Genomic DNA, 26,341 nt, shown 5'->3' with positions numbered 1-26,341 from the left:
CCAAAGTCGCGGGTACGCGCAGGACCTCTCAGACCATCCTCGTGTCATGTCATCATCGATTGGATGGGCTTTAAGTAAGGGTTCCTGGCCAAGGCTTGCTGAGGGCGCCTGCAAAGCTGATCCTTGAGAGGCCACCGAATTGCTTTTTGGCGGTGACACTTGATTGGAATGGGTCCCCATTGTTCACGGATGCATTAGCGGTATTCGCAGGTCATTTGATGCGAGGCATGCTCGACATCCACCTCGAGGTGATTGCGCTGTAAATTCTATTGGGTGGCTTACCGAGTATATATTGACGTACACCCCTGACACTTACATCGAGCTATGGGAGTAGCTATACAATCGAGCTTCGGAGACAACTGCTTCACCTCTTCTCCAACGGATTGTTGGCATGGAGTACGATGCATAATCGGATCATTAGATTAAATGCAACTGATTACGCAAGACTTTTGAGATTATGTCAGTGGACATATACAATAACAGTACTCTCCTATCATCTTATGGTACTCGCCTCCACTAATAGAACTTAGTTTTAACTTAGTTTCATTGAGAGATCACTGCCCATTACAAGACACTCATCTACTAGATCTCATTCATATTGAACTCTGTGCAAATAGTCGAAACATAAGTCTTGCTCGCACACGACTCAGAAGTCTAGAGTACCATTCATCTGTGAGTATCGTCAAGAAGGCTCAGATGGGAGATTATGATTTTCAGATGACGTGGTCGGGAGGTTTACAATACTAGTGGCGTGTCCAAAATATTGTACCCCCTAATGGGTGTTGTCAATTACAAGCGCAGGCTTGAGTGTAATCAACGAGACTTCCGTTGTTTCATCTCATGTCCCAAATGTTGAGGTGCAGTTGCCAGTAAGATGTCCTGAACGCCCCTTTTCAGAGATGAGTCCAAATATCACGCAGATGTATTAGAAAACCGGACACAGCGAAATTCAGGTTGCAGTGTGTGGTGTGGCCGCTAGTTGATCTCGCTGTGTCCGGTTTTCTAATACATCTGCGTGATATTCTATTTGTTTACACGCACTCTGGATATTCGAAACGCGACTCTCATTCTTATTTATGCTTTGTAAATATTGAGCAACGCGAAATGAGACGCAAAGATGTCCCAGTCAAGGCATCATGACTCAGTCCAGCGAGCGTTGTCGGTACCGCAAGTTGATGGAGGCCAATTGCCCGCTATCCAACTACCTCCTTCACTGTCCGTTTTCCGTTTGAAAACGGGTCATCAGATACTCCCTACTCCTTCCCAATGGCTCACAATTTCATGACAGGCCTGGTCCTCCTTTCTCGCATGCCTTGGCGAAATTTGCCGCTGTTGAGTTCGTCCGTCCTTTCCCTATATTGAGCATCAAAGCAGAGACCCGACAAGGCCACTGTTCTCTCCATGTAGTTGCTTAAACAGAGGCTCCCACACAGTGATGCTCCTGATACTTGCCTTCCCATTGGCGAGCGGCCAGGAATCTAACGCAACAACTTTGTCGACGGTGGCTTCAACAGCTACACCGAACCGGTTATCTCTCTCCTCTAGGAAAGAGGCATAAGCATCGACAACAGTCTTGACGGGAGTAAGGTGTTCCTGTTTGACAGCCGCGACCATCTCCGGGGGGATAATATTGGTGGCGACGATGCCGGGGCAGACGACGTTCATTTTGATATTTTCCTTCAATTTCAATACGTCCGCAACCCCTCGCATGAAGTTGATGACTCCTGCCTTTGCCCCATTGTACTCAGGATAGCTAGGGTGCGGTTGAACGCCTGCTGCACTTGCCGTCCCTACTATTTTACCACCTCTTGGGGTATTATGACGCATGAAATGAATTGCCAGCTGAGTCCCATATATAAACCCTTTGTAATCAATATCAGTACAACTCGTATCTGGCGCGGGCGGGATTTCATTGAGTTGAGCATTCTTGTGCGACAGGATGTAGACAGAGGAGCGATCAACAATCCCAGCGTTGGCTAGGAGTGCATCGATGCGGCCCCACTTCTGGTATACCGACAAGAAAGCACGGGCTTGCGAGTCGTACGAAGATACGTCGGCATGAAAGAAAACAGTGCCACGGCCAAGTCTTTTTGCTTCAGAGGCATTTTAGCTACTTGCTAGTGCAGAATATGTGGTTTCGTAGTACCTATTACCTGGCCTTCTCGTTCGTTAACATCAATTAGAGCAACTAACCAGTCTTTGGAAGCAAGATACGTAGCCAGAGCAAGGCCCATGCCGGACTACTATATATGAGCCATAACATTAGGTACAATTGGAATAGAAAGACTCACAGCAGCACCAGTCACAATTGCGACTCTCTTGCGGTATTCGGAGTGCATTGTGCAAGTTGTCCCTCGAGAGCTCCTAGAAGTGGAAATATTGACTAGGACCTCACTGTCTCATCCACGCTCCCTAGCAACCTAAATCTTTCAACATTTATATACGAGTGGTGATGATAAGGCTAGCGGTGGAGAAGAGCTTCCGTGCCACTGCCCCTGTGCGAACCGTCAGGAATTCGATTTCCACCGAATACTGCCTGTCGAGTCTACCAATGTTCCATGGCTGCGGGGAATCCACCCCCCACTTCACGCAGCTTGCCTTGACCGTGATGGGTGCCTAACCCTGTCAAAAGACTAGCAGATAAAATATTTGGCATGCCTCACTTTGAGCAGTTGCATTCTTATATATGAATCATTTTGTAGTCATTCACCATTGTGACTACCCGTTTGCGGCAGAGCTCTCCACCGACGTAAGGCACCGTGGAATACGTAAGCCACATGTGTCAACGACTCTTACCATGGTGTTGATACAAATGATACTGTGAGGCTACGCAGAGTTTTGCGTGGTCCGTATGCATGCACTCGTGGGTCACAGATTCTATAATTTTACCATACTTCTGGTTATTCAGTTCTACCGTGTATTAGGTTTGTCTTGTAGTCTGTGGATACACTACGTCTCCTATATAACGCACCTCTGAACTGTGGCAAATTAGCGAGAAAATGGAGTCAAGTTGTTCAGGCGGGCATAGTGAGTTTGGACACGAGATAACTAACAAACCGAAGAATTAAGAGTCCCAAGTGGGGATATTCCCAGACTGTATTATAGTCAAAATCCTTCTGTGACTCTGATATTTGACGCGAAATAGTAATTCAAGCCCCATGCCTTACCCTCTACCCTACGCCGTTGGCCAAGTGCACTGCGGTTCGTAGCTCCAACTAAAAGTAATAGTTCTATGCCGTCGGAAAGTCTACGCGTCTTCTTCTTCTTTGGTGCACGTATCTGTTTTCCAGCGTAAAAAAATAATGCCGTGCTTCTTTTATCAATTGCAGAGAGCACATCATGACTGGAAACATGGCTTTTATGACTGCGACACGTACTCGAGACAGGCAGAAAACGGATAACTAACCCACCAACCTTTTGTTCATATATTTACGTCAAAATTATCAAAATGCTCGTGGAGCTAGGAAACCCCTTGCAACTCGTGTGATAGTAAGTCTGGCATCCTCCGTAAGGTTTGAAAATGCCCACCATAAGAATTCATCGTTATGTGCTACAACCCAACTAATTCTTTTTATCACGAGTACTTGTGTATAGTAGCTAAAATGATGGTTGTGTCGCAACGTAAATTACGGATATGCAAAGGTGATATCTGGGATATAGACCGTTTATTCTCAGGAGCGTCTCGACAAGACCATTATCACCGTCAATTACTTCGTATTACTTCGTATCAGCCAAGAAAGTCACTTTTCTGCAGACCAAATCAAGATATGTGACTCTGTGCGAAACACATCGGATGATCTAGGTTAAAGAGAACATTAAGAGAAGATGTGGTCAAGTTGGCAGTGCTGCCATTTCCAGCGGCAAATAAAACTATCATTTGTAGTCGACGTTAGGTCAGGTGGACGGAAGTTCTCCCAATATCCATTTCCAATGGCTATATTAGTTGATCTGAGTTCTACACACGTTTCCGGAACCAACGGGGCAGGAATAATGGAAGTTTATTGAACAGCCTTAGGAGCAGTCCAACGTGATTTGTCTTGGTCTCTCAGTCATCTCACAACCAATCAGGCCATGAAATTGAACATTGTTCATCGTATACCGAGTCTAGAGATTTCTCAATCACTTGCCGACAACCGACTTGATTGTGGTCTGTCGTTCTGTTCTATAGGTGAACAGCACACTCTTCCAACACATGATTAATGAGCAAGCCAATACTCTCGTTTTCTATATTAAGAAAGTGAAATTTCGTTCCTGTAAAAGATCTTTGAGCTTTCATGTAAAAAGTCCCATCAGCTGGGTGATTATGGAGAGCCACAATCGCCAATACACAAGTAGCCTTGGGTTACGACGATTTTGGCCCACTCAAAATTCCCTTCGATTTATTTCGACTATGACGAGACTATGACAGGACGATGTTATTTTGAACCCCACTATGCAAATTCCCGCACATTTTTTTCGTCATTCCCTTGTTGTTGGTTACAACGGGGGCGCATTCGGGTCCATCATGCACTGGTCCACCCTCATAAGCTGCTTTCCCGTAGCCTTGGCAATTTTGATGAACTGCTTCAAGTAACTGACGGTAGATGGATATAGATAATGCATCACCACCAAATTGCCTCCCTTAGCGACATCTCTCTTGAACGCATCGAGTTGTTTCTCCGGAGTGGTTGATTCCGCCCAAATCCAGTCTTCAACGTCGACGCTCCACTGCACGATGTAAGGATCATCGATCACAGCAGCAAGCCTCTGTCGCATCCGGGCCCCTTCGGTGCCAAAGGGTGCCCTAAAGTACGGCGTGTGCATCCCTTTGAAAGTGTCTGAAACCGCTCGAATCATGTTGCTGTACTCCCAGTCGATCGAGGCCTCGTCCGGTAGCCCTTCAAGCTTCGGGTGTGTGTAGCTGTGCATGGCGATCTGGTGACCCTTGGCGGCCATCCCGTTGTAAAGTGAGCTGAGGTTGGTTGTCGGGTCTTGGAGAGCGGCACCGACCGTAAAGAAAGTAACCGTGATGTTTTCGTCCTTGACCGTCTGCATGACTTGCTGTGCCAGTTTTGGATCGCCATCATCGATGGCAAAGGCAAAGGAGTTGGGCCGCTTACAACCGAAGACAAAATTTCCAGAAGGCAACTTAGACGGCACCTTCCAACCAGAAGGGACTGAGCTGACGATTTCGATCTTGGAAAATACGGTAGGTGTCAAAGTATAGAACCCCTTCAGGGCGACGCCGATCACTCGGGTATGGTTGATATTGAAATGGTTCATCGGAATGTAAATGTCAGAATTGGAAGCGTATCTTGCGGCTTCAACAGAGTCCCACGTTTCAGGATAGGGCTGGATAGCTTCGTTGCACTGCGCATTGTGCTGTTGCAAGGCAACACTGAACTTGTTGCTTCCGGAATAGGCAATGTGTAGGTAGGCGTCTTGGTACTGTGTCATGTCGCGGCAGGTTTCCGTCAGTTGCGTATTCCACATCAGGTCCGAGTCGTTGGTTTTGAGTGTCATTTTGTTACTTTTAAACGTCGTCGTGATGCCATCATCTCCACCGTGCCATTGACCGAGTGCATTTGTGTCAGCACCTCCGAATCGGTCAATCACCAGGTTGGTCGCCTTACTTGGCGGCGCTACCACGGTCGCTGTTGGTTCAGCAGGTTCGACTGGTTTGGGGGCTACATACTCAACGACTTCATTCCCGCAATACATGGCCACCGGACCCAAAGTTACTGCCTTCTTCAACCCGGTGAGATAGATCATATTGAACTTGCTCAAATCGATGCCGGAGAACTTGGACAAGGGGATGCTATACAGCTGATCGGTCCCGTCGAATGTCCACCCGAGCTGCTTCGTCGTCAGGCTCGCCGTGGTCATATCGTCGGTCCCACAAGTGCCCTTTGTCGAGCCTAGCTGTACGGTAAACTGAGAGCCGGCTGCGGCATTGATTCTCAAAGAGATTCCACCGTAACTTTGTGCGTTGATGCAGCCCACTTGCGTGTAGAAGTACGAGTCCGTGTTTGAGGGTGTCAGGGTGACCTTGTTGTCGCTGACGACAATCGACTTCATGGTACCGTCGTCGCTGGAAGATTTGAGGAGGGCATTGTAGTAAAGGAATGTCAACCTCGATTGCGAAATCCAGTCATCGATCAAGAGGTTGCTGCAAGCCTCATTCGCAACTGGAGTGGCGGCTTCAGGGATGGCAGCTTGAGTCGCGGCTGGAGCCTCTCGTTCTTCAACAGCGGTTCGGCGCCCCCAACCGCCCCATCCATCGTCATCGCAATCATCCCACCAGTCACAGTCTGACGTTGTTGGTACCGGCCTGCGAGTAGTAGTACGTCTAGTGGTTGTCCGGCGGGTGGTCGTAGTTGGTCGCCCAGGAGTAATCCACGGGTTTGAGGTCGTCGTGGGAGTGACTATGACCGTCGAGGTGACCGTTACAGTGGTAGGGCCAGGAACTACAATGTCTGTCAGATTGCCCAGCTGTGATTGTGTTGTCAGACTTACCTCCTGGAGCTGAGGTCGTGGTCGGACTCGTGGTCGGACCTCCAGGCGGAGGGGGGACTGGAGCGCCCGCGCTGCAAAGCAAAGCGATATTATCGATTTGCCAAACATTGTCGGTCCCAGTCATGCCCTTGGAGAAACCATAGAAGAGTACGCCAACAATAGCATCCAGGTTCGCACCCGTCCACGAGCTAAGAGGAACGGTGATTGTCTCCATGGATCCGGCGAGGCCGTTGACCGTATAGTAGTAGCTCGTGTACGAGTCTGTAGCGGCACCGCAATTGGGCTGGGTCTGGAGCTCCAGAGAAACTGACGCGGCCTCGGGCCCTTTGATTGAGAACGACAAAAGGTCATATCCTTGTGTCTTGGCTGCGGTACATGGGAACTGCTCGTACATGTACGATGTGGCCGTAGAGTTGGGAGTAAAGGTGAGAACGCCACCTGTTAAGCTGGTAGAGTTCATCGTGCCATCATCTGTAGTTGAATGAGAATGGCGCACTGCTGCAAGCTGTGATTCATCTTACCGCTAGTTGCCCCCAGCAAGCTGTTTTCGGAAGTGTTCCATTTTGAGAAATCATCGATAAGCAATGAGTTTGTGCACACCTGAGCGCTCCTTTGCAAGTCCAAGGCTTTTGTCGCCCCGATGAGGGCCACATAGCCCAAGACCATTTGGAACAACATTGTTTCCCAAATACCGATTTGGACGTGTATCGGATACTTCGACTAAAAAGCCAGACGCAAGGCTTCGTGACGCCGCGGGATAATCGAGCTATATAACCCAATTCATGGAAGCACCGCTGCCCCCCGAGGAGTAAACCATGGTTTGGCCTAATTGCCCTGGCTAAACTCCCATATTGCAGATACCACTACGACACGAGGCACTTTGGATGAACAACAGGGTCTCGTCCTTTGCACCAGTCTGGCCATAGTTTCGCTGTTTGTTCCTCGAAAAAAAGAAGTCTGGCCCCATCATTGGTGCCTCGTCGAGTATGCGGCTGGGCGGACCGGCCATGAATCCCTGCCCTGGGGCGTCCAATGAAGTTGCGTTGAATTTCCCCAGATCTCGTATATAGGCAGATTAGCCCTGCCCATAGGCAAGTGCCGTTTCATCCGAACCCATGGAATGTTCTGTCTAATCTCTTCGCAATTCGGTAAAACTCACCGAAAGCCACCAAAGCTTGTTCATCTAGACAAGATCGAAGCTAGAATCTGGCCCTCCGGCCAGTTGCATTAAGAGACGCCGCGCAGAGTACCAAAAACGGATTCTCGTCGGTAGTTACGCGAACCCTTCTCCAGCTTTTCATTATGGCGAGGTAGGTGTCGCTGAGGGGTCTGGAACATAGCAATGCAGAAATCAATTGGCAATACCGAGCGTCTCTTGCAATCCCGCAGAACAATTCCACCAATCTGTAGAAGATGATCGAAAACGAGGTGTTCGCTAATGCGCTGTGTATGCAAAGGCAAGATGCGGGCTTCTTCCATATATTACCCCCGCGTCGGGAGCCGTCTTGGCAGAACTGTGCATCTTAGCCCTATATTACCGTACCTGAACATCTAGACTCCGGCCTGCAGAGCCAATGTAACTTTTCACAATACGTCCTATCAAGAAACGAGTCAATTCATGCTCACGGGAATTTTCGCCATCCGTGTCCCGAATCCAGCATCTTGTCCGACATTTGTTCAGTGCGAGGCATATTATGAAATCACAAGTAAACGTCCGGCCTAAGCTTTCTTAGATCTTATATGTCTGCTGCGGCTTCGAAGCATGGTCCTTATTGGTCCAGTACCGCTTCCACCGCTGGCAGGCCAGGTACCATCCAAGGGTAACAACAGCTGTAACATTTGCTGTTTTTAGCGACAGTCTCGCCGCTGGCCTGTTGCTTTTGCTTGCAGCTGTACCCATACCGCCGGCAACATCAACGACCAAAAGTGTGTAATTACTCACAAGTCACCGAACAGTTAGACCCAACTACCGGGGCTGACGTGTGCTTCATTACTGCACCTTCCGGGAGATGTCGGTTGAATGCCCTGGGATCCTTGTAGATGGCCAGCCGCCAATTCCGATGGAGCTTTGACAAATATTTTCATCACTCGTTGGCCACGAAGTCAGGACCGAAAATGTCGTAATCGGCGTCTCCAACGCCGTGACACGTTACATACCACAAGTCCAGCTTCGCCCCTCATCCATTGTGGCACGACCAGAGGATGATAGTAAACAGCCCATCCATTCACTGTCTGTTGGGAAGACATCACGCGTTGTCCGAAGTCGATCCATTAAGCCCAGCTGTTTGGCGTCCGCCCAACCACCACAGATAGACGTACACCACCGGGAAGCCTAAAGCGGTACAGCATGTTTTCAAAGTGACAAAGAAACACAATACAAGGCACGCACGAGAGGTGGGGTTTATTTTTTCTCAGGTGAACGATGCCAGTGTGTGATATCAAATATGATTCAAGAGACGCCTCTTATGCATTAGTCTATAAGGATACCCAGTCTATCTCGAGACAAGATGGTACAAAGTTGCTAACCAAAATCGTCCGTTGGACCCTGTACATCAACGACCTCCTGGCTGTTGCCATGCCCTGTACTCATTAGGGGTGAGGCTTCTAGAGGTGGCGCGGTGGCGCCGGGAAACCCTGCTGTGCTTATTCTCCGCCCTCTCGTGTTGAGGACTTCGCTCTCCTCATCCACCTGATCGCTGTCTTGGACTGTTGACTCTTCACCGTGCTCGTCAGCCTCAAGTTTCTCGTTCAACTGCTGCCCGATTCCGAGCATGAAGGCGCTCGCGCGCTCGAATTTGTCAATACCATGCTCTGTTGGCAAATCGCCGTACATTCTGCGTGCTTCGTTGAGGCAGCGCTGGGCTGGTATGTACTTGGACTGTGCCAACCATGCATCGGCGCCTAGTATACTCCAAAGCGCCGACTTGCGCCTTCGGCTACCCAGCTGCTGGGTTCCCAACCCGGTCCTGGATGCATAGCAGACAGCGAGCCGCTCCTTGATGAGCGCTTCACCTACTGGGCCAAGAATTTTGCTTTCAATCAGGCGGATTCCCCATTTAGCAGCATCGTCGATGTTTGAGCCGCCGCGTAGACGGAGCAGCTCGATGCCGAGGATGAGACAGCGGACCGCGCCGTACGGAGCTGTGCAGCGGGTAAGGTAGGAGTAGACAGCAGCCTCAAACATGGCGTCGATGGTCTCGGCGCGGGTCTTTGCGCTCAGGTTCTGGGGCAGCATGAGCAGGCTGATGGCAGCCATCTCATTTGTTGCCGCATGATATCTCCAGGCTTTGTCGTTACTAAAGTCGCCGCGGAGGATGTCGTAGGTAGAGTAGGCGAGTTTCCAATCACGAAGCATGAACGCGTAATCGGCGAGCTTGCGCATGATGGCCTCGGGTGCGTCCTGGCGATAGAAGCCCAGGGAGTCGTAGTTGCTGCCCGACCCCTGAGTTGCGCTAGACGACTTGGATGTGCTGCCAAATCCCCACCGACGGGTCAGACCCAGGAAGCGTCCAGCCACACCTCTCCGCCGAGAGGCGACCTGGTCATTCCAGACCGAGACGTGGCGCTCCATGGTAGGTATGATGGACTGCGTGACCATCTCGCGGACGAAGGTCCGTATCGCAGTTGCGTCAGATTCGTAAATGTATCGCGTTTGGTCTTCTAGGTCGTCCTGGTCGTCGTGCCTCCTGATGTTGGCCAGCTCCTCAGAAGCGGACATCCACTCGCTGGTCGGTAATGGTATGCTGTCGTCGTCGGTTGCAACGCTCTGTGTGCCACGTATCCTAAGCAGGTGGCAATGCAAGCCGAGATTACGCTTCATTTGATCAAATAGCGACATGGATCGTGTGATGTCATCCGACTCTTCATCGTGAACCAGTACATAGTATCGCAGGTATTCCGAGTCCACCCAATTTGGCAGCCTTCTGTCTCCTGTGCTCGACTGGGTGTATAGATTTCTCAGCGTCTCGATGGGTGCTGGATTCCTCGAACTTATCGCGATGACACATGCGACTGGGTGGGCAAAGGCCTCATGAGGAGCTATGGGCAGGCCCGATAGCAGCCGGCGCAGGTACAACGAGTAGTAAGGCGATGGCACATCGATATCTAATCCATGTTTGGTGGCAATGGGGCTCTGCGAGGCCGCAGGAGCGGAATCTTCTGCGTAGCTCAGGTGGCGCTCCACGACAGCCTCAACGTCAGCGAGGGTCCTGCCGCGAGACGAAGGTTCGTCTTTGCCGCCGCCTGTAGTCTTTTCCAAGGACCCGTTCAGCGTCTTCTTGAGTCCGCCCGTGGTTGGCTCTGGGTGCTCCAGCCCTTCGCCAAACCTCACGAAATGCACTGAATAATCTTCGTAGGTGCGACTCGCCCCATTACTGTCCCGTATGATGACCTTGCCCTGTATGCGCTCGCCAAAGGGCCGTAGCAGCTGCCAGAGGCCTCGGTCGAAACCCTTCTCCCCCAGCAGCTGGTCGGTATCGTCGGATGCGTAGACGGCAACATGCGGCACGAAGGCCTTGCATATGAGATTCAGCGGGTCGCCGGGGCTATCCCCTGCGCCCTCGAGTGCGAGCGCATTGTTAGAGCCGAGGCCGCCAAATACAGAGCCCGAGTTGACGCGCGAGGCGAGTCGGGCGCCGGCGGGCGACTGGGAGCGGGAGCCCGGCGGTGACAAGGTCGAGGCGTAGAGAGAGGCTGCCGAGGGATGCGAGCGGCGGTCTCGTATAGGCAGGGTGATTTCGGACTGCGACAGCGGCGTTCCGTCTACCGAAGCCAGGCGTGTCTTCTGGACGTTCAGCGGCGAGGCGGACGAGGCTGCCATGGGAGGGGTTGGGAGCGGTTCAGTCGGCGAGCCATGGTCGAAGCTGGACTCCATGGCTCCCGGATGGCATGAGGAGCCCTCCGCGTCTGGAGGGACGGCACCGTTCGATGTTGGGGGTCGGCGCTCGTTCGGACCGAGGCGCCTAAGCCAGGAGACTCTGCCTGTTGGAGACAAAAGGGACAAGCAAGCCTGGTGGTGTGCCCTGCTGAAACTGGATCTGGAAACCCGCCCCTTGTCTTGTCCACTGCCGATGCCTTAAGTAGGTGCCTAGGTAGGTCGATGGCGTCTTGCCGGCGCAGACTCCGGGCGAACACAACGGTGATTTCACCAGCGAAAGGCGAGGGCTCCGCGATGGGTATGCGAGTCACGGCGGTCCACGTATCGGGATCGCTATCGATAGCTTCCCCAAGGTCTCCGGGGGGTCGGCAGGTCGGCAGGTCGGCCCCGGGCGTACCCATGGTCAACTTGCTATCGACTTATGTACCACGGTACCAACAGAGCTACCCGTGGATCTGGCCCCACAAGAAATTGTACAATCACGTGGCGTGCGTCTTGTGTTGTCCAGCATTCCTGGCTTTGATCCTTTGATCTGCATGGGACTATAGTATATCCCAGCATGGACTACGTGCCCGGAACTGGCCTGTGAATCTCTTGGGGGGATCCCTCTTGAATCTGTCAATAACAGAATTGGCATTCTCCAGCTCCCAGTCCAGACACCTCCATTACTGTGTCCAGCAGCTGTCAGCCTCAATTGTGTCTCTGCCAAGGCTAAACTGTTTAGCGTTAGCAGCCCATCCGCTGCGACAGGCAGGGCGACGGGCAGGGTGTAAGCGAAGGATGTCCTCTGATGCTAAACATAGGTCCGTCAGCTACTATCTGTCATTTCACATTCGTTGCTCCTCCATCGCCTGGCTTCTGTCTCCATGCTAGAGCAGACAGCGACCCACGGCCATCCAGCGGCAATGGTCCTTCACCATGCGGCTTTTGGACACAAAGACGAGGAAACTCCACGAGTTCAGCGGTCGCAAAGTGCCGTCTTATGCCATCCTGTCACATACCTGGGATGAGGACGAGGTCACTTTCGGCGACCTGCAGAGAAAGTTTCCTTGGTATAAGAGGAAGCATGGGTATGCCAAGATCAAAAATTGCTGCCGGAGAGCTCTCCAGGATGGCTTGCGCTATGTGTGGATCGACACATGCTGTATCGATAAATCAAGCAGCGCCGAGCTGTCAGAGGCCATCAACTCCATGTATCAATGGTATCAAGGCGCTGCAATATGCTATTCCTTTCTAGCCGACGTCCCTCCCGGCGACGTCCCAGACAACCCGGAATCCTGGTTTCGACGCAGCCGCTGGTTTCGACGTGGCTGGACGTTGCAAGAGCTTATCGCTCCTCGTATGGTGCTGTTCTTCAATAGCGCCTGGGCGGTCATAGGAAGTAGGAGCAGCAGCAACACCACTGACGTCGCCATCAAGGAGTCGGCCCATTTCGTAGATCTCGGTCCCACAATCGAGGCCATCACCGGAATCGGCTGGGATTATCTGATAGGCGACCCCGGCAGTCGAAGACCGATGAGGAAAGCAGCCATCGCAGAGCGCATGTCCTGGGCGTCAAACCGCGAGACCACAAGAACCGAGGACATGGCCTATTCGCTTATGGGGCTGTTTGATGTCAACATGCCTTTACTCTACGGCGAAGGACGAAAAGCCTTCGTCCGACTCCAGGACGAGATCATGAAGGCCTCGGGGGACCATACAATTCTCGCATGGGGTCTCGATATGCCATATGGCCATTTCAGCATCGGTGGTTGCTTGGCAAGCTCCCCTCAGATGTTCACGACTGCTGGACGGATTGCGCCTTCTGAAAGCACCGTCCTGGTTCCCTTTGCGCAGACCAACGTCGGCTTACGCATCGAGCTTCCCGTACGTGTAGATGAGAAGTCTGAGGCGGCCATAGCAATCTTGGACTGTGAGCATAGAGGGTCCCCCTTAGCTGTCCCTCTTCGAGCAGTCCGTAAGTACGATGGCTTTCTCTCGGCTGAGCGATACTGCCCAGTCGTTCGGGTGGCGGACGACATAATTCGTCGGGCTGCCCGTCGTACGATATACATCCAGAGCAACCCTACACGGTCCGATCTCTTTTTGTACATCGATGCTTCGGCTTTGATTAAGGCCGGTTGGCATCTATCCGAGGCGTGGCCCCCGTACGCCGCACTTGAGACTCGATCTTACGATAGTCAGATGGTTCGAAACGCTGTGGGCTTTGACACACTGCCTTATTTGCTTATATCTTTCAGTCAGAAGGATGGCCAGCGCTTTGTGGTTCGACTCAGGTTGCTTAAGGAGAGTACACCGAGGTACCGGATAGCGCCAAAGTATGCGGCGGACTTTAGTACCTTGCCTGATCTGCATACTACAAGAAAGCTAGGGACAACGCCTGCGGTAGAGTCATCGCTAATGCAATTGTCTTTACGAGACGGCTTTGGCGATTCTCAAGATTGGAAATACTCACTCGAAGTTCATCGCGCCACCATTGGGATTACCTCTTTGGATGCGCTGAGTACATCGCCGTCTTCGTCCCTAGCAAGTTTTATTGTATTGGAAGCATAGGACCACGAGGGGTTTTCTCTGGGAGTCAGTTCAAGGTCGACCTGCATTTTTAAGATTTCTTTGTTCTCATACGAGCCGCGCAGGTCGTACAGTCTTATTGATAGCAACGTAGAATGAGGTGCAAAGTGACTGTGTAGAATTATCAGAACAATTAGGATTATGATTGCCCTTCACGGTCTAGGTTGCACGGTTGTGCAAGTCTTGAAACAGAGATTCTCGGAGGATTCGGGGTATGTACTCTCAGAAACCTTTACTAGAAAAGAAGTCAAGCCATTAAGCGCAATTTAAGCGCAATGTAAGCACAATCTGAATGTCAAATCTATCTCCGAGAGACGGGAATTCGATGGTAGTAATGCAAGGGGAACTCAAGGCTGGTAGAGGGGAGAATGGTGGGAGAAAATAGCCCCAAGACTACAGGGCAGAGCAGTCGTATTTACAGGCTGCCTCTCGCTACTTGACGGTGAATTCATCTTTTTACTCTTCGTCCCTTGGGGTTGCCTCTGGCCTCCAGTGAACCAATGCCAAGCGACCTATTATATCAAATTCGTATCTGGCAGAGGTTAAGGGGTTATAACGTTGATACTTATCATTTTCCCCCCTTCAGGCACCAAATAGGGCTGATCGTGTCCTTAGGACTTTGTTACTTTGCATGAAGCGGAGACAACACGCGAATAGACATCTTGGTGGTTTTCATCCATGATACTGAAGTCAAAGGGGGCTGCATACAGTGCAAAATAACCATTCCCAACCGTGCCACATTTCGTGTCCCCCAAATACTCTTGATGAGTATTTGAGGAATATTAGTCTGTATTTTGTGGCATACCACAACATTAACACATCACCTGGGCGCTGCAGACCCCGCAAAAGCGAATGCCACACCGTCGGAGAAGCTCAAGTCGTCCGCTCACCCATCATCGGCTAAGCCCGTCATCAAGTGCTATGTCGCTTGTCAGCATAGCATCTCTGATTTGACATTGGCTAACTCTGTACGCACACAAACAAACCATTCAGTTATTGACATACTTGAAGTACTTGTCGACGCCCCGGCCGACCCCGGAATCCTTCATGCTCTGCTCAGCAGACTTGGTCCGCTCGAGCCCGCTGCCGGCACTGTCCCGCCGTTGCCGCCCGCCCCCCATGAGCGCCTCCATGATGCTGCTCCTGCGGCGGCCTTGGCGGCCCGGCGTCAGGTCCTCGAGGAACTGGCTGCCGACGCCCGTGGCATCACGGTAGCTCTCGGTAGTCGGGCTGGTGCTGGTGTTGGTGCTGCCCGTAGACGCCGTGCTCAGGTGGGATTCGCGCCTTTCACCGCCAACAGGGTTGGAGGTTCTGTTAGCAGCCGGAAGGTTCTGGGTCTGCTGCGACTTGTCCTGCGAAGCGCGGCGGTCGTAGGGTGTGAATGTGTGCTTGATGCTGTTGAGGAAAGAATGCTCCTCGTTACTTGGCGCCATATTATATTATACGAGGTGTATGTTCGTGGTATTGGTATCTTGTGTTTGTAACGGTATCTGACATAACGAGCAACTGTTCATGGTGGGCAGCTATGGGATAGAAAAACACCACGTAGAAGGTCACAAGCTGTGGCGAACATTAACCTAATTTGTGGGGAGCTTCCCCGGATCGTCATGGTGATGACATCGCCAAAGTTTCCCCGTGACAGGACCCCAAAATGGAGCGGTTGCACAGAGTTTCAGCCATTTGTAATGGTCAACCCCGATTTTCCTTTTCGGTTTAGGATCTACCCATGGCGGGCAAAGGGTCAAAGCAGGGCAGGCTTGTGGGATTAGGAACCACCTGCGGGCAAATTACCAATAAACATGATACAGGACTGGGATGCCAATATGATCGAACTTCGAACGGCTTTGGTGCCGTTCTGTCAATTATCATCCAACCGAATGGTTGGTATCTAGAGTGGAGATTTGTCTATGCAGCGCGGACTCTCTTTGAGCCGCACGTCGATCTTTTGCTCTCAAGTTCAAGCACTGAACCATTGGAACCCTGAACCCCTGAACCCCTGAACCCCTTGACCTAGCCAGGTCCCATCCCAGTTTTGTACAAGCAGTTACTGCCGCCATTGAACGCCTGGCCACTGATATCAATCCAGCCACACAGATCTGCCTGACCCAACGTGGACTTGAGAACATAGGAAATACCGAAGACATTTATGTCCTCCGCTTCTCTGGAACCGACCGACACCCCGGCCAAACCGGATGGGGCCCTTCCCACCCGCAGCAAACTCTTCCTCTCTTCTCGCCAACGCACGGGGTATCGTAGTAGAAGCAAAGCATTGGAGGACAAAGGAAACTTAGACAAAGAAAATAATTCAGGCAGCTGTAGTAGGTTTATGCTGCTACAGCTTCCTCGCCACTGCCACCTCCAAGAAGCTCCAAGACCTTGTTAACGACAGCGCTGGGGTAGCCCCGGGTAAGCATCTCGCTAACAACAGTCTTGGCACGCTCCCTTTGCTCGACTGCCAAATATGCACGAGTCATGGCCTCGTAGGTACTTGGCTCACGCTTGGCACGGCTGACATCGTTGTAGACAGCCCTGGCCTTGTCGATATTCTTCTCACTAGTCCAACCGTGAATTAGAGTGTTGGCAATATACGGAGTCAGCTCAACGTGACGACGTCGCATCTCGGTGAGGATGGCCTCTGTATCAGACACATGGTGGTTGGCGACCATAGACTCGAACAGGGCTTGGAACAGACAGGGATGCGAAGGGATGCTGGGGTCGCGCATGACAGAATCGAAGATCTTCCTGGCGCCTTCCATATCGTGCAACACGCAGCCACGAGCGTGGATGAGTGATGCGTAATGAACTGGCTCTGGTTGCTGGCCTGAAGAGCGAATCATGTCCAAGACGGCCTCGGCGGCTGTCAGGTTGACGGGCTCAAGGGTGGCGTGGGTGTCGACAAGAAGCTTGTAGGTGTGCGAAGTGGGCGCGATGTTCTTGGCCTTCATGCGCTCGTAGTACGCCAGGACCTTGGTCTTGTCTCGCTTCGTAGTGAGGAAAAACTGCATCATGCTGTTGTAAGGAGCAGGACGGGCCTTGTAGTTGGGCATCGCCTCCATCTCGTCAAATAGCTCCTCAGCAAACTTCTCATCACTGACACGGCAGAGAGCGTTCACCACGGTTCCGTATGTGACACTAGTAGGCTTGATGCCAAGAGCGCGCATCTCAGCAAAGTAGAACAGGCAGTCGTCGATACGTCGAGCCTTGCCTAGCTTGCCAATGAGTGCGTTGTACAAGAAGCTGGAAGGCTCAACACCCTCAGCCTTGGCGCGGTGGAAGATCTTGACAGCTTCGGAAGCTTCATCGAAAGTCTTGGTCGACTCCTTCAGGGTAGTGATGTAGAGGCCGAATGTGTTTGCGGACGGCGCGGCGCCAATGTCGAGAAGTTCCAGGTGGTACTGCTCAGCCAAGGTGCGGTCGCCGAGGGTAAGACAGGCACCGACCATAGCGTCCAAGATCGAGGACCAACCGTAACGAACAACGGCAAACTGCGGAAGCAGAGGTACATCGGTCCGTGCCATGGCAAGGATGTCGTGGCACAGATCCATCTTGTTCTCGCGAGCAGCGGCCGAAATCATCTTGGCATAGGTAATGTATCTTGGGTGGCGTCCAGCGCGTCGCATGTTCCTGAACCGAGCTAGAGCTTCACTGAGTCTGGGCCCCTTGCGGCCGTGGGCACCTTCCAATTCATCCGAGATGATGGACGAGCCCTTGAAGTCAGTGTTGTGCGCATAGGGGTCAAAGTTGTCCTCGTAGCTCGAGACAGTCGGCGTCGACGGGTAGGGCGATGCCGAATACGTCTGAGGAGGGTAGCTGACAGCCGACGCAACCTCACGCGGATCAGCAATCGCACGAACAGACATGAACTTCTGGATGAACTCTAGGCCTTCCTCCACTTCATCGACGAGCTGCGGGTTGGCGGCTCGGATGCGCTGGAACATCAACTCCGACTCAGCCAAGCCCTCGGCAACCTGACCTGAACCAATCATGGCCACAGCATACATGGTTGTAGGCTCGATGAACGAGGCATTGGTTTCGATCTCGGGGTTGCTAAGAATCTGCCAGTAGCGGGAAGCAGCGGCTACGTCGCCCTCGCGGATGCTGAGTGCCAATAATGCCATGGCAGGAGTGCCGATCTTTTCAAACGATGAGGGAAGACTGGCGAATGCCGCCACGGCCGTCGTCTTGTCGCCGGCATCAGCAGCAGCCGCCGCAATTCGGGCAATTGTGGAAAGCTTGCCGTTGGTCTCGATGCTCTGGGCCCATTGGAGGGCTTGTTGGAAGACACCTCTCGCCGTCAGGCCATTCACGAACCCAGAGCTGATGATGGCGTCCTTCATGTTTGCTGCGGAGGCGGTATACTCGCCGACGATCTTCTCGTAGAACTTGACTGCGCCTTCGACCTTGTCCGAAACCACGTAGGCATTGATCAGGGCAGCGTACACGCCAGCATCAAGGCGGTCATTAAGCGTGTACCTGCCGCTGTCGTGAGCAATGGCAAGCTCCTTGTACTCGTTGTAGCACTCGACAGCACTGGTCAGATCACCCGCCTTGGCAAATGCGTTGATCATGTTTGGGAAGGTCGCCGCCGAAGGGATCGCGCCACTGATCTCCATGTGGGAGAACATGCGCAGCATGTCCGAGACCCGACCCGCCTGCGCACACGCCGAGATGAGCTCATGGTAGGTCTCAGTCGAGTAGTTGGCCTTGTCGAACTCGACAGACGAGTCGAAAAGCCTAATGGCCAAGTCGAGTCTGTCGTCTTCGGACAGGATGGCGTGCTCCAGCTCGGTCGAGGCAAACATGAACTTGCCCGGCTCCTCCATTCCTCCAAAGCGTAACCGCTTCTCCTCGAGCGCCTGCTTCAGGCTGGAGACCTCGAGGCAGCGGGTGGCGAGCAGGCTGACCAGGATGTTGTATGTGTCGCTGTTGGGCAGAATCTTGCGCCTCATCATGTCGGCATACACGTCCAGGGCCTTGGACACAACCTCGACCTTGGCGACGGGGATGTGAATGGCTGCGACCAGTAGAGCATTGTAAGACTTGGCGATGGGCTTGACGTTGGCGACCAGCATGGCCTCGAAGACGGCCGGGATCTCCGCGTACCGGCCATCCTCAGAGAGCTTGGTGAGGTGGTCGGCGTACGTCTGAGATTGGGGATCGACTGGCGGAGTTGCGGTGCGGGCGATGCTGGCGGGCATGGCCGACCTCTGAGTCTCGAGTGGAGGGGTGGCAGCTCTGGACTGGACACCACTGGCGGGCGAGGGCGTCGGCGTCCTCAGGGACAAGGCCGTGCCCTCTTCCAGAGCCTCCTGCAGCCTGCGAACCTCGATCTCCTTCTCTAGGGCGGCATCGATGTGCGCCAGCGCCACGTCGGCGGCGACCGCGACGGGTCTGTCGTCCGTGGCATCCTGGGCGGCCTCGACGAGTCCAGCATCGTGCGACGCTGCTTCAGACTCGACCAGCACCGACGAGGCGCTCGGCTTCCACTCAATCGGCTTTGGGAACTGGAACTGGGTCCACTCCTTCTCGATCTCGGCTACCTCCTCCTCGTTGCCGGCAGCCTGGGCTTGGTCACGCTTCTTCTGCAGAGCCTCGAAGTATGCGTCTAGGTTGCCAAAGGAGTTGTGCCTCTCCTGGCGGTGGCCAGGAGCAGCTGCTGTCGAGGCCGAAGTCGGCACATGAAAGGCACTCTGCAGCTGCAGGCTGGTGAGGCCACCGACGCGCTGGCTGTTGCGCCGTGCCCACGAGGGGCGGTTCTGTGAGTTTAGAACATGGGGGTGGGTGGCGGCTACGACGGACTGCGCGTAGCCGTGGGTGAAGGTTTTGCTTAATCCTGTACGGATGAAGTTCTGGTACAGGGTCGAGTGGATGGGCATTTAGATGACACCAGGAGGGGAGGGTGGCTAGGAGGACGTCTTGTCAGTATGGGGCGCCTTCGGATAATGAGTCAAAAATGCTGCGAAATGTGTAGGCTTGTCCATTGCAGCCAGCTCCAATGACACCCAATTGGGAGCCAGAGGCGTGCGCAACCGGCCGGTCCTTGTGCAATGTCGCCGGGAACATGAGGCGCGAAAGCCGTCGACCAGATCAAGTCGGCCAACAGCCACACACATACACACACGATTGACACCGGGTTGCTGGGCACGCGACAGGAAACTTTGCTGTAACCCGTGCAATGACGGCAGTGATGATCTCGGGTCCACTTACATGAAAGGAGGGTAGTGTACGTAACTGCAGGTTCATTTGACAGCCTCCTCAAGCCGTCAAACAAACGCGCGATGCTGGAGAAAAAAAAGGGTAAATTGGTGGTTTGGTGATGGGAAGCAAGAATGGAGGGACAGAAATTCCTCAAATGCAGCAGGGTGGTGGTATACAGTGGATGATATGGATTGTGCGCATGCTCGGGTGTGGGTGGGTGCGGCGTGTGTGTGAGAGGGTGTCCCAGTGCGCTGGCTCCTGGCTCCTGGCTCCTGGCTCCTGGCTCCTGGCTTGCAGGCTGGCTGGCTCTCGCTCACTTCTCGCTCCCGACACCTCTACGGCCGATGGGTGGGATGTGGGACGCACGCGATGGGGCGTCGAGTTTGCGTCCGTGATTCAATTGTTTCCCCCCCCCGTCAGATTATCGCATCTGGACCCCTGCCCGTTGTAATTTAGGCACTGTACTATGGCGTCCGGCCTATGTTGTCACTTTTCCAGCCAGCCAGTGCCTGTCTCGCGGTGGCTGTAACTCGCTAGCCTGGCCTTGGACGGAGCCGGTTTCCAGCTGGTTCGGTGGGGTTGGCTGCACTTCTGGCGGATGCCATGGGTGGACTCGGGAAGTCTGTTGTAGTGGCGCTGATCCCCCCTTCCCGCCTCTTTGCGGGCCTGTGACTCAGGCGACGAGGCACGCGCAGAGGAAGATGGTGACTGTTGACGGTGACAGTACTGTGCACCGTATATTCAGTGGCATACAGAAGTCATCGCGAGTAATGGCGTGGCACTGGAATGGCGGCACGCCGGTGGGAAATAATTCGCAGCCCGCAATCTCTTCTTCCCGTGTACTATGTAGTATGTAACTATATCATCAGAGCGAATCACTGCCCGACTTACAGTGTCTAGACTACCTATCTGCTCAGCTGGGCAGTAGCAAGCTTTGTGCTTACACTGTCCTGTATTCTTCTGCGTGTTATACGTACTGTATCAATAATATGACCTCTGCACACATTAACTGCGCACGTAGATCCCACTAGACAGCCCGGAAGACTCCCCTAGTACCCACGTAGCATCCCTTTTGCTGCTTGCATGTGGTTACCAGCAGGGATAGACCAACACTGATCTTAGGCCACGTCGCCATTCGCTTCCTCAGGCTTCTCTGTCCATGACGAACACGAAACCTGCCTGCCCGTATGCACAGCTTTGCGCGGCAACCTGTCCGCCTAGCTTGTTAGGGCTGCAGCGTCCGGCAGTCTCGGACGAGCGCTGGCCTATGCAAAAGCCAAGACGAAGAGAACAAACCGGACCCGGAAGGATTTTTGGCGTGTGGGGATGGGCCAGACCCTTGATTGGATCGACGCCGGTGACGGGCCAATGGGAACGCGTGGCATCCCCGTCGCGGGAAGAACCCGGAAGAGCCATCCCAGATGGTCGGGTGGATAGGATAAGCTATGCTATGTCACATGGGAGGCCTTCTGAGTGTGTGCATCATCGTACATGTCTTGGACTGAAAAAGATTCTTGGGGGGATAGCTCTGGAGAACTGCTGGACCAGAGTATCGCAATAGAGCACAGCATCACGATCAAGTGCACGAAGACTGTTGGTTATACTCTTACACTGGAGTCGTCTTTGGATTTTATCATAGAGACACCAGACTCAAACCCCCTTGTAGGGAGATTTGCTCCTAATCTACCAAGGTTCATGCGCAGGGGTTGAAATTTTCTGGAACACCAGAAAGAAGACACACCTCTCCGACCCCCTGACCATTGTGCGATGCTGTGTTGGCCGATGCCCCACAGGCTAACAAAGCCGCAGAATAGGGAATCTTAGGGGTCCTGGAGGGGCTTTCCAGGCACTGTACTCGTAGCTCTTATGCTGAGCAGAATCCGTGTGCGCCACGAAGACAGAGTGAGTTGGCGAGAGACACCATCAAAACAATGGTTGAAGTCGTGCCTATTCCCGTGGTGGACTTGACCATGCACTTACACCTGCATTAACGCAAATCTTGCCGTCCCTAGGCCACAGTAAGCTCACATACGACCGCGTGACCGTTTCCAAACGAAAATTGTCCGCGTAATTTGGGCACGCTAATCCGCACCGACCGGCCTGACGGTTCCTCCGGCTTACAGGCATCTCACGAGTTTTACGGTCGGACATTTGATGGTTTCGTCCGGCTTCCTAACCCCGAACCCCGTCGGAGAGGAAATAGCAGGTTCGGCTCCGCGAATTATCCTTGCTGCCATTCGGTCGGATCAGATAAGGTCGGATCGTCGCTCAGTAATCGTCATCCATCTGGCGTTGAGTCATTACATATCCACCACAAACAAAGTGACCTAGATACTATAGTATGCATCGAACCTCCCGAAGCTGAGCAGAGCTGAGAGCTGAAGACCGGCTGCCAACAGTGGAAGATTGAATACTTTCAAAGACACAATTGAATGGTATAGTATGACGGCAGAACAGTTTCTATCTGCTGGACGCCTGGTTGGCCATTTAATTAGGTAGCGAAGGATGCATTGCCGCAAGTAGACAGCCTTCCGTGTTGGGATATCGACGACAAGTTCATTTCTTGGAGAAGAATGACATGATGTTTCCCTGGCCTTTCGCCCCTGTTTTCTTGCCCTTTGCGGCCGGAGCCGACTTCTCAACCTTCTCAACCTTTGCCTTGACTGGCGGGGGAGCCTCGTCCTCCGAAAAGGACTCCCAGCCTTGCTCCTGTATCGTGACTGTGCAGTGTTAGGAGATATCATATGTCGAGTGATCAAGGCCAGCTTACCCAAGTATCCTTGGTCGTCCATGATCTGCTTCTTCTTGGTGACTCTTCTTCGGCCACGTTTCCGGCCATCACCAGTGCTTGATATTATCTCTGCCGGGCCGTCCTCGGCTTTTGGCTCCGGTTCGACCGCCACTGGCTCCTCCTCTTGCTCCTCCTGCTCCTCCTGCTCCTCCTCCTTTTCTGACTCCTCTCCCTCCATAGAATCCTCTACTGGGGTGTCAGGTTTTGACTCAGGCTCCTCGTCTTCGCTCTCTTCCATCATACGACGAAGCTCGGCCTGTCGGCTCTTCCTCGCCTTGCCGGCCTCGGGGTCAGGCTTGACATCTGGCATCTCGGAATCATCCTCGCCCTCGTCAGACAAGGCTGCGCTCGCCTCGGCGGCGGCAGATGATGTGGTGGAAGTTGTTTTGGAAGCGGGTGCCCTGGGCTTTGCCGCCGCTTTGGCAAACATCTGACTGATGCCGCCTGACGAACCCTGTCGCTTGAGAGACGGAGCAGCTGAGCTCTTCTTGGCAGCCGTAGTTGCAGGGGCCTTGCCCTCTTTCGCCGGTACTGCATTGGTCTCTTCTTTGATAGGCTGCTTTGCCTCCTGCTTGACTTGCGGCTTCGGCTCAACCTTGACAGCCGGTGCAGCCTGGGTAGCTGGCGCTGCCGCCTTGGTCACACCGGCCTTGCGCTCTCTCTTACGCACGCCGGGGTTTGCAATGGACCCATAAGCCTTTCCAGTGCTGGGCGACTGGTCTGCCATTGACATCTTCGTCACAGCCTGGGCCGTGTCTATCAGAAGCTGTAGATCCTTGAGCGGGTGGGGTGCCAGGCTGTAGACGTGTATCGAGGTGACCTGTTCATACTGCTGGACAACGTCTGGTTCCTGATAAGTGTCACATCGACTGAGGCTTTTGACATGCGCCCTTACCTTGAAGTTGATCCTCCTTGGCCAGGGTCAACGTGTGAATAGGGACCTCATCCGAGAAAGACGTTCCAAAGCCGGATTCGGACTGGGAATCAGTCATCTCCACGTCACCATCCGGCTCCTCGGTCTTTCTGCGAGTACCATAGACCAGGTAGGTCGCGTGAAGCGTGCCTGGGCGTTTATCATTCTGCCATTTATGAAATTCGTAGAGCATCCTGTGTGGCAGCTCAGTTAGGTCATCCCCAAATATGGCCAGGCCGCAGCAGCAACTTACTCCTTGGCAGTGTTCACATGGATTTTTAACGCCCGACTCAAGAGCCTGTACGTGACCTGGACAAGGACGTATTAGTGATGTGTGGAATGTTGGGCACGGGAACGAAGTGTGTCGACGAGCATGGCTGGATACTCACCACCTTGTCCTCAGTTAGGATTTGTTGAGCTAGGTAGTTGCGACATTCGTCCATTTCGATCTAAGATGGCTCTCCCAAAGTGAGATTCGACTTTGTTTGGCAGGGCGGATCAGAAAGGGCAAACCTCTCAAGGGTGACCGAGTAACAGGTATTGGAGTGTGTCGCCTTCTTTCTGATGGGGAAACGGGACGAGACTAGGATGAGACGCGACGCGGGCCTCGCGATCTCACGTGGGGCGATGATCCTTTGTATCTCTAGTGTCCCAAAATGGGACCAGCGCTTCAAGGCCTCTATAGCCCCTGGTAGAAGTTCGGAAGGCTGGCCCCGAGTGCTAACGAACGGGCACCCAATGACAGGGGGCTTAATTGGCAGTCGCGTCTCCAAGCGCGATGGTCTGGTCTGGTCTGGTTTGGTTATGTAACCGTAAGAGCCTGGATGATCGATCTCACACTTCTCGGGGCTAAAAGCTAAGGCGACAAAGAACGGCCAGAACTCCTGGCGAGGTCAGGCAGCGGTTCCGAATAAGACAGACAAGGCGCCTGTGTATTCCTCGGGGATTTCGTCCTGGACGCTGCTCTCAGATCTCGCCACGCCGCGACAGACCTGCACATGCCACCCGTAGCGAGTCGGCCCCAGTTTAAACACCACGATGAACGACCAGGACTCCTTCGAGGTCAGCGACTCGACCGACTGGCTTTCGACGCCGCTCTCGGGCCTCACAGCCGTCGAGTCCGCCCTCCGGTGTCAGGTCTGCAAGGACTTCTACAAGACGCCCATGCTGACGTCCTGCAACCACACTTTCTGCTCGCTGTGCATCCGTCGTGCCCTGTCTAACGACGGCAAATGCCCGCTTTGCCGCGCGAACGAGCAGGAGATGAAGCTGAGGAGCAACTGGTCCATGGAAGAGGTGGTGGGCGCGTTCGTGAAGACGAGACCGGCCGTCCTAGACCACGCGCGCAAACCGCCGACAGTAGTGGTGCAAAGCGTCGAGTCTCCCAAGCGCAGACTGGACGCAGACGCAGACGGAGCACAAGAGCCCAGAGAGTCGAAGCGCTTGAGGAGCTCGACACGGCTAAGCGCATCCAGAGGAGCTGCGGCGACGGCCGAGATGGCCAGACTCGAGGCCGACATAGCGGTGCCTGCTGACCCAGAGCAAGAGATGGACTATGACGACGGTCTGGTCGCTTGTCCGATATGCCTGATGCGAATGAGGGAGGCTCAGGTCGACGGCCACATAGACAAATCGTGTCCGGGCTCGCCCGTACCGGAGTCGCAACGTCGCCCCCGTTCTACTCCTAGAAATACAGCTGCCGGCCACAACGGCTTCCAGGCGTCCTCGTCCGCCTCTTTATCATCAATGCAAACCCCTTTAAAGAGACCCGATCGCCTTCCTGCTATGAACTATTCCATGCTCAAGGAACCGCAACTGCGGAAGAAGCTCGCGGAGCTGGGGGTGTCGACCGCTGGAGACAGACGGATGCTCGAGAGGCGGCACAAGGAGTGGATGACGATATGGAACGCCAATTGCGACTCATTACATCCGCGGAAGAAGGGCGAGCTGCTTCATGATCTAGACGTGTGGGAGAAGACCCTCGGCACACGCGCACCCCAGAGCTCCCGGTCCATTAACCTGGGAACGCACATCAAGGATAAGGACTTTGATCAGCAGGCTTGGTCGACGAAGCATGATGCCTCCTTCAAGGATCTCATTGCCAACGCGAGGAGGAACGTGGCCGATGCCAAGAAGAAGGCAAAGGCTGACAGCGCAACATCGACGGACGCAGCGACGTCCAACCCCGATAGCGAGATAGTCACGCCGAATGTATCTCATCCAACACCGGCGCCGCCGCACACGACGGTGGTTGAAGATGCACCTTACGTGGACGGGATACGGTCTCCTGACGTCCTTGGCCGGCTGGAGGAGTCTGGTACGGGATATCTTCATGATAGTGACAACAACGGCGACGATAATAGTGGCGGTCCGTTTCCTCAACCACCTTTCGTCTATCCGCCTTGACGACCTGCCGAGCGTGCCGACAACGCGTGCTCTGACAAGGAGCTCGAGTACCCTGCAACAGGCGGTGTTCGAAGGGGGTGAGAAACCTCGA

General features: G+C 53.5%; 7 protein-coding genes across 7 annotated transcripts; 2 read left to right on the top strand and 5 right to left on the bottom strand.

Annotated features, from left to right (window-relative positions):
* Nucleotides 1–4,476: 4,476 nt before the first annotated feature.
* On the bottom strand, nucleotides 4,477–7,173 carry JN550_013020 (uncharacterized protein; the record flags this gene model as incomplete). Its single annotated transcript, XM_049311560.1, has 3 exons — nucleotides 4,477–6,446; nucleotides 6,496–6,966; nucleotides 7,017–7,173. The coding sequence occupies 3 exons, from the start codon at nucleotides 7,171–7,173 to the stop codon at nucleotides 4,477–4,479; spliced, it is 2,598 nt and encodes an 865-aa protein (XP_049165012.1).
* A 1,843-nt stretch (nucleotides 7,174–9,016) lies between these two features.
* On the bottom strand, nucleotides 9,017–11,368 carry JN550_013019 (uncharacterized protein; the record flags this gene model as incomplete). Its single annotated transcript, XM_049311559.1, has 1 exon — nucleotides 9,017–11,368. One exon carries the CDS (start codon nucleotides 11,366–11,368, stop codon nucleotides 9,017–9,019), a length of 2,352 nt encoding a protein of 783 aa, XP_049165011.1.
* Nucleotides 11,369–12,289: 921 nt separating this feature from the next.
* Nucleotides 12,290–13,924, top strand: JN550_013018 (uncharacterized protein; the record flags this gene model as incomplete). The annotated part of the gene is made up of 1 exon (XM_049311558.1): nucleotides 12,290–13,924. One exon carries the CDS (start codon nucleotides 12,290–12,292, stop codon nucleotides 13,922–13,924), a length of 1,635 nt encoding a protein of 544 aa, XP_049165010.1.
* Nucleotides 13,925–14,931: 1,007 nt separating this feature from the next.
* Nucleotides 14,932–15,375, bottom strand: JN550_013017 (uncharacterized protein; the record flags this gene model as incomplete). The annotated part of the gene is made up of 1 exon (XM_049311557.1): nucleotides 14,932–15,375. The coding sequence occupies one exon, from the start codon at nucleotides 15,373–15,375 to the stop codon at nucleotides 14,932–14,934; it is 444 nt and encodes a 147-aa protein (XP_049165009.1).
* Nucleotides 15,376–16,266: 891 nt separating this feature from the next.
* On the bottom strand, nucleotides 16,267–19,818 carry JN550_013016 (uncharacterized protein; the record flags this gene model as incomplete). Its single annotated transcript, XM_049311556.1, has 1 exon — nucleotides 16,267–19,818. The coding sequence occupies one exon, from the start codon at nucleotides 19,816–19,818 to the stop codon at nucleotides 16,267–16,269; it is 3,552 nt and encodes a 1,183-aa protein (XP_049165008.1).
* Nucleotides 19,819–22,696: 2,878 nt separating this feature from the next.
* On the bottom strand, nucleotides 22,697–24,287 carry JN550_013015 (uncharacterized protein; the record flags this gene model as incomplete). The annotated part of the gene is made up of 5 exons (XM_049311555.1): nucleotides 22,697–22,860; nucleotides 22,911–23,774; nucleotides 23,827–24,038; nucleotides 24,098–24,153; nucleotides 24,234–24,287. 5 exons carry the CDS (start codon nucleotides 24,285–24,287, stop codon nucleotides 22,697–22,699), a joined length of 1,350 nt encoding a protein of 449 aa, XP_049165007.1.
* Nucleotides 24,288–24,882: 595 nt separating this feature from the next.
* Nucleotides 24,883–26,250, top strand: JN550_013014 (uncharacterized protein; the record flags this gene model as incomplete). Its single annotated transcript, XM_049311554.1, has 1 exon — nucleotides 24,883–26,250. One exon carries the CDS (start codon nucleotides 24,883–24,885, stop codon nucleotides 26,248–26,250), a length of 1,368 nt encoding a protein of 455 aa, XP_049165006.1.
* Between the last annotated feature and the right edge of the window lie 91 nt (nucleotides 26,251–26,341).

Source organism: Neoarthrinium moseri (assembly GCF_022829205.1).
Source record: "Neoarthrinium moseri strain CBS 164.80 chromosome Unknown scaffold101_Wmoseri_CBS_16480, whole genome shotgun sequence".
Taxonomy (NCBI): domain Eukaryota; kingdom Fungi; phylum Ascomycota; class Sordariomycetes; order Amphisphaeriales; family Apiosporaceae; genus Neoarthrinium; species Neoarthrinium moseri.
Note: the sequence above shows the minus strand (reverse complement) of the source record. Positions and strands in the feature narration are given on the sequence as shown.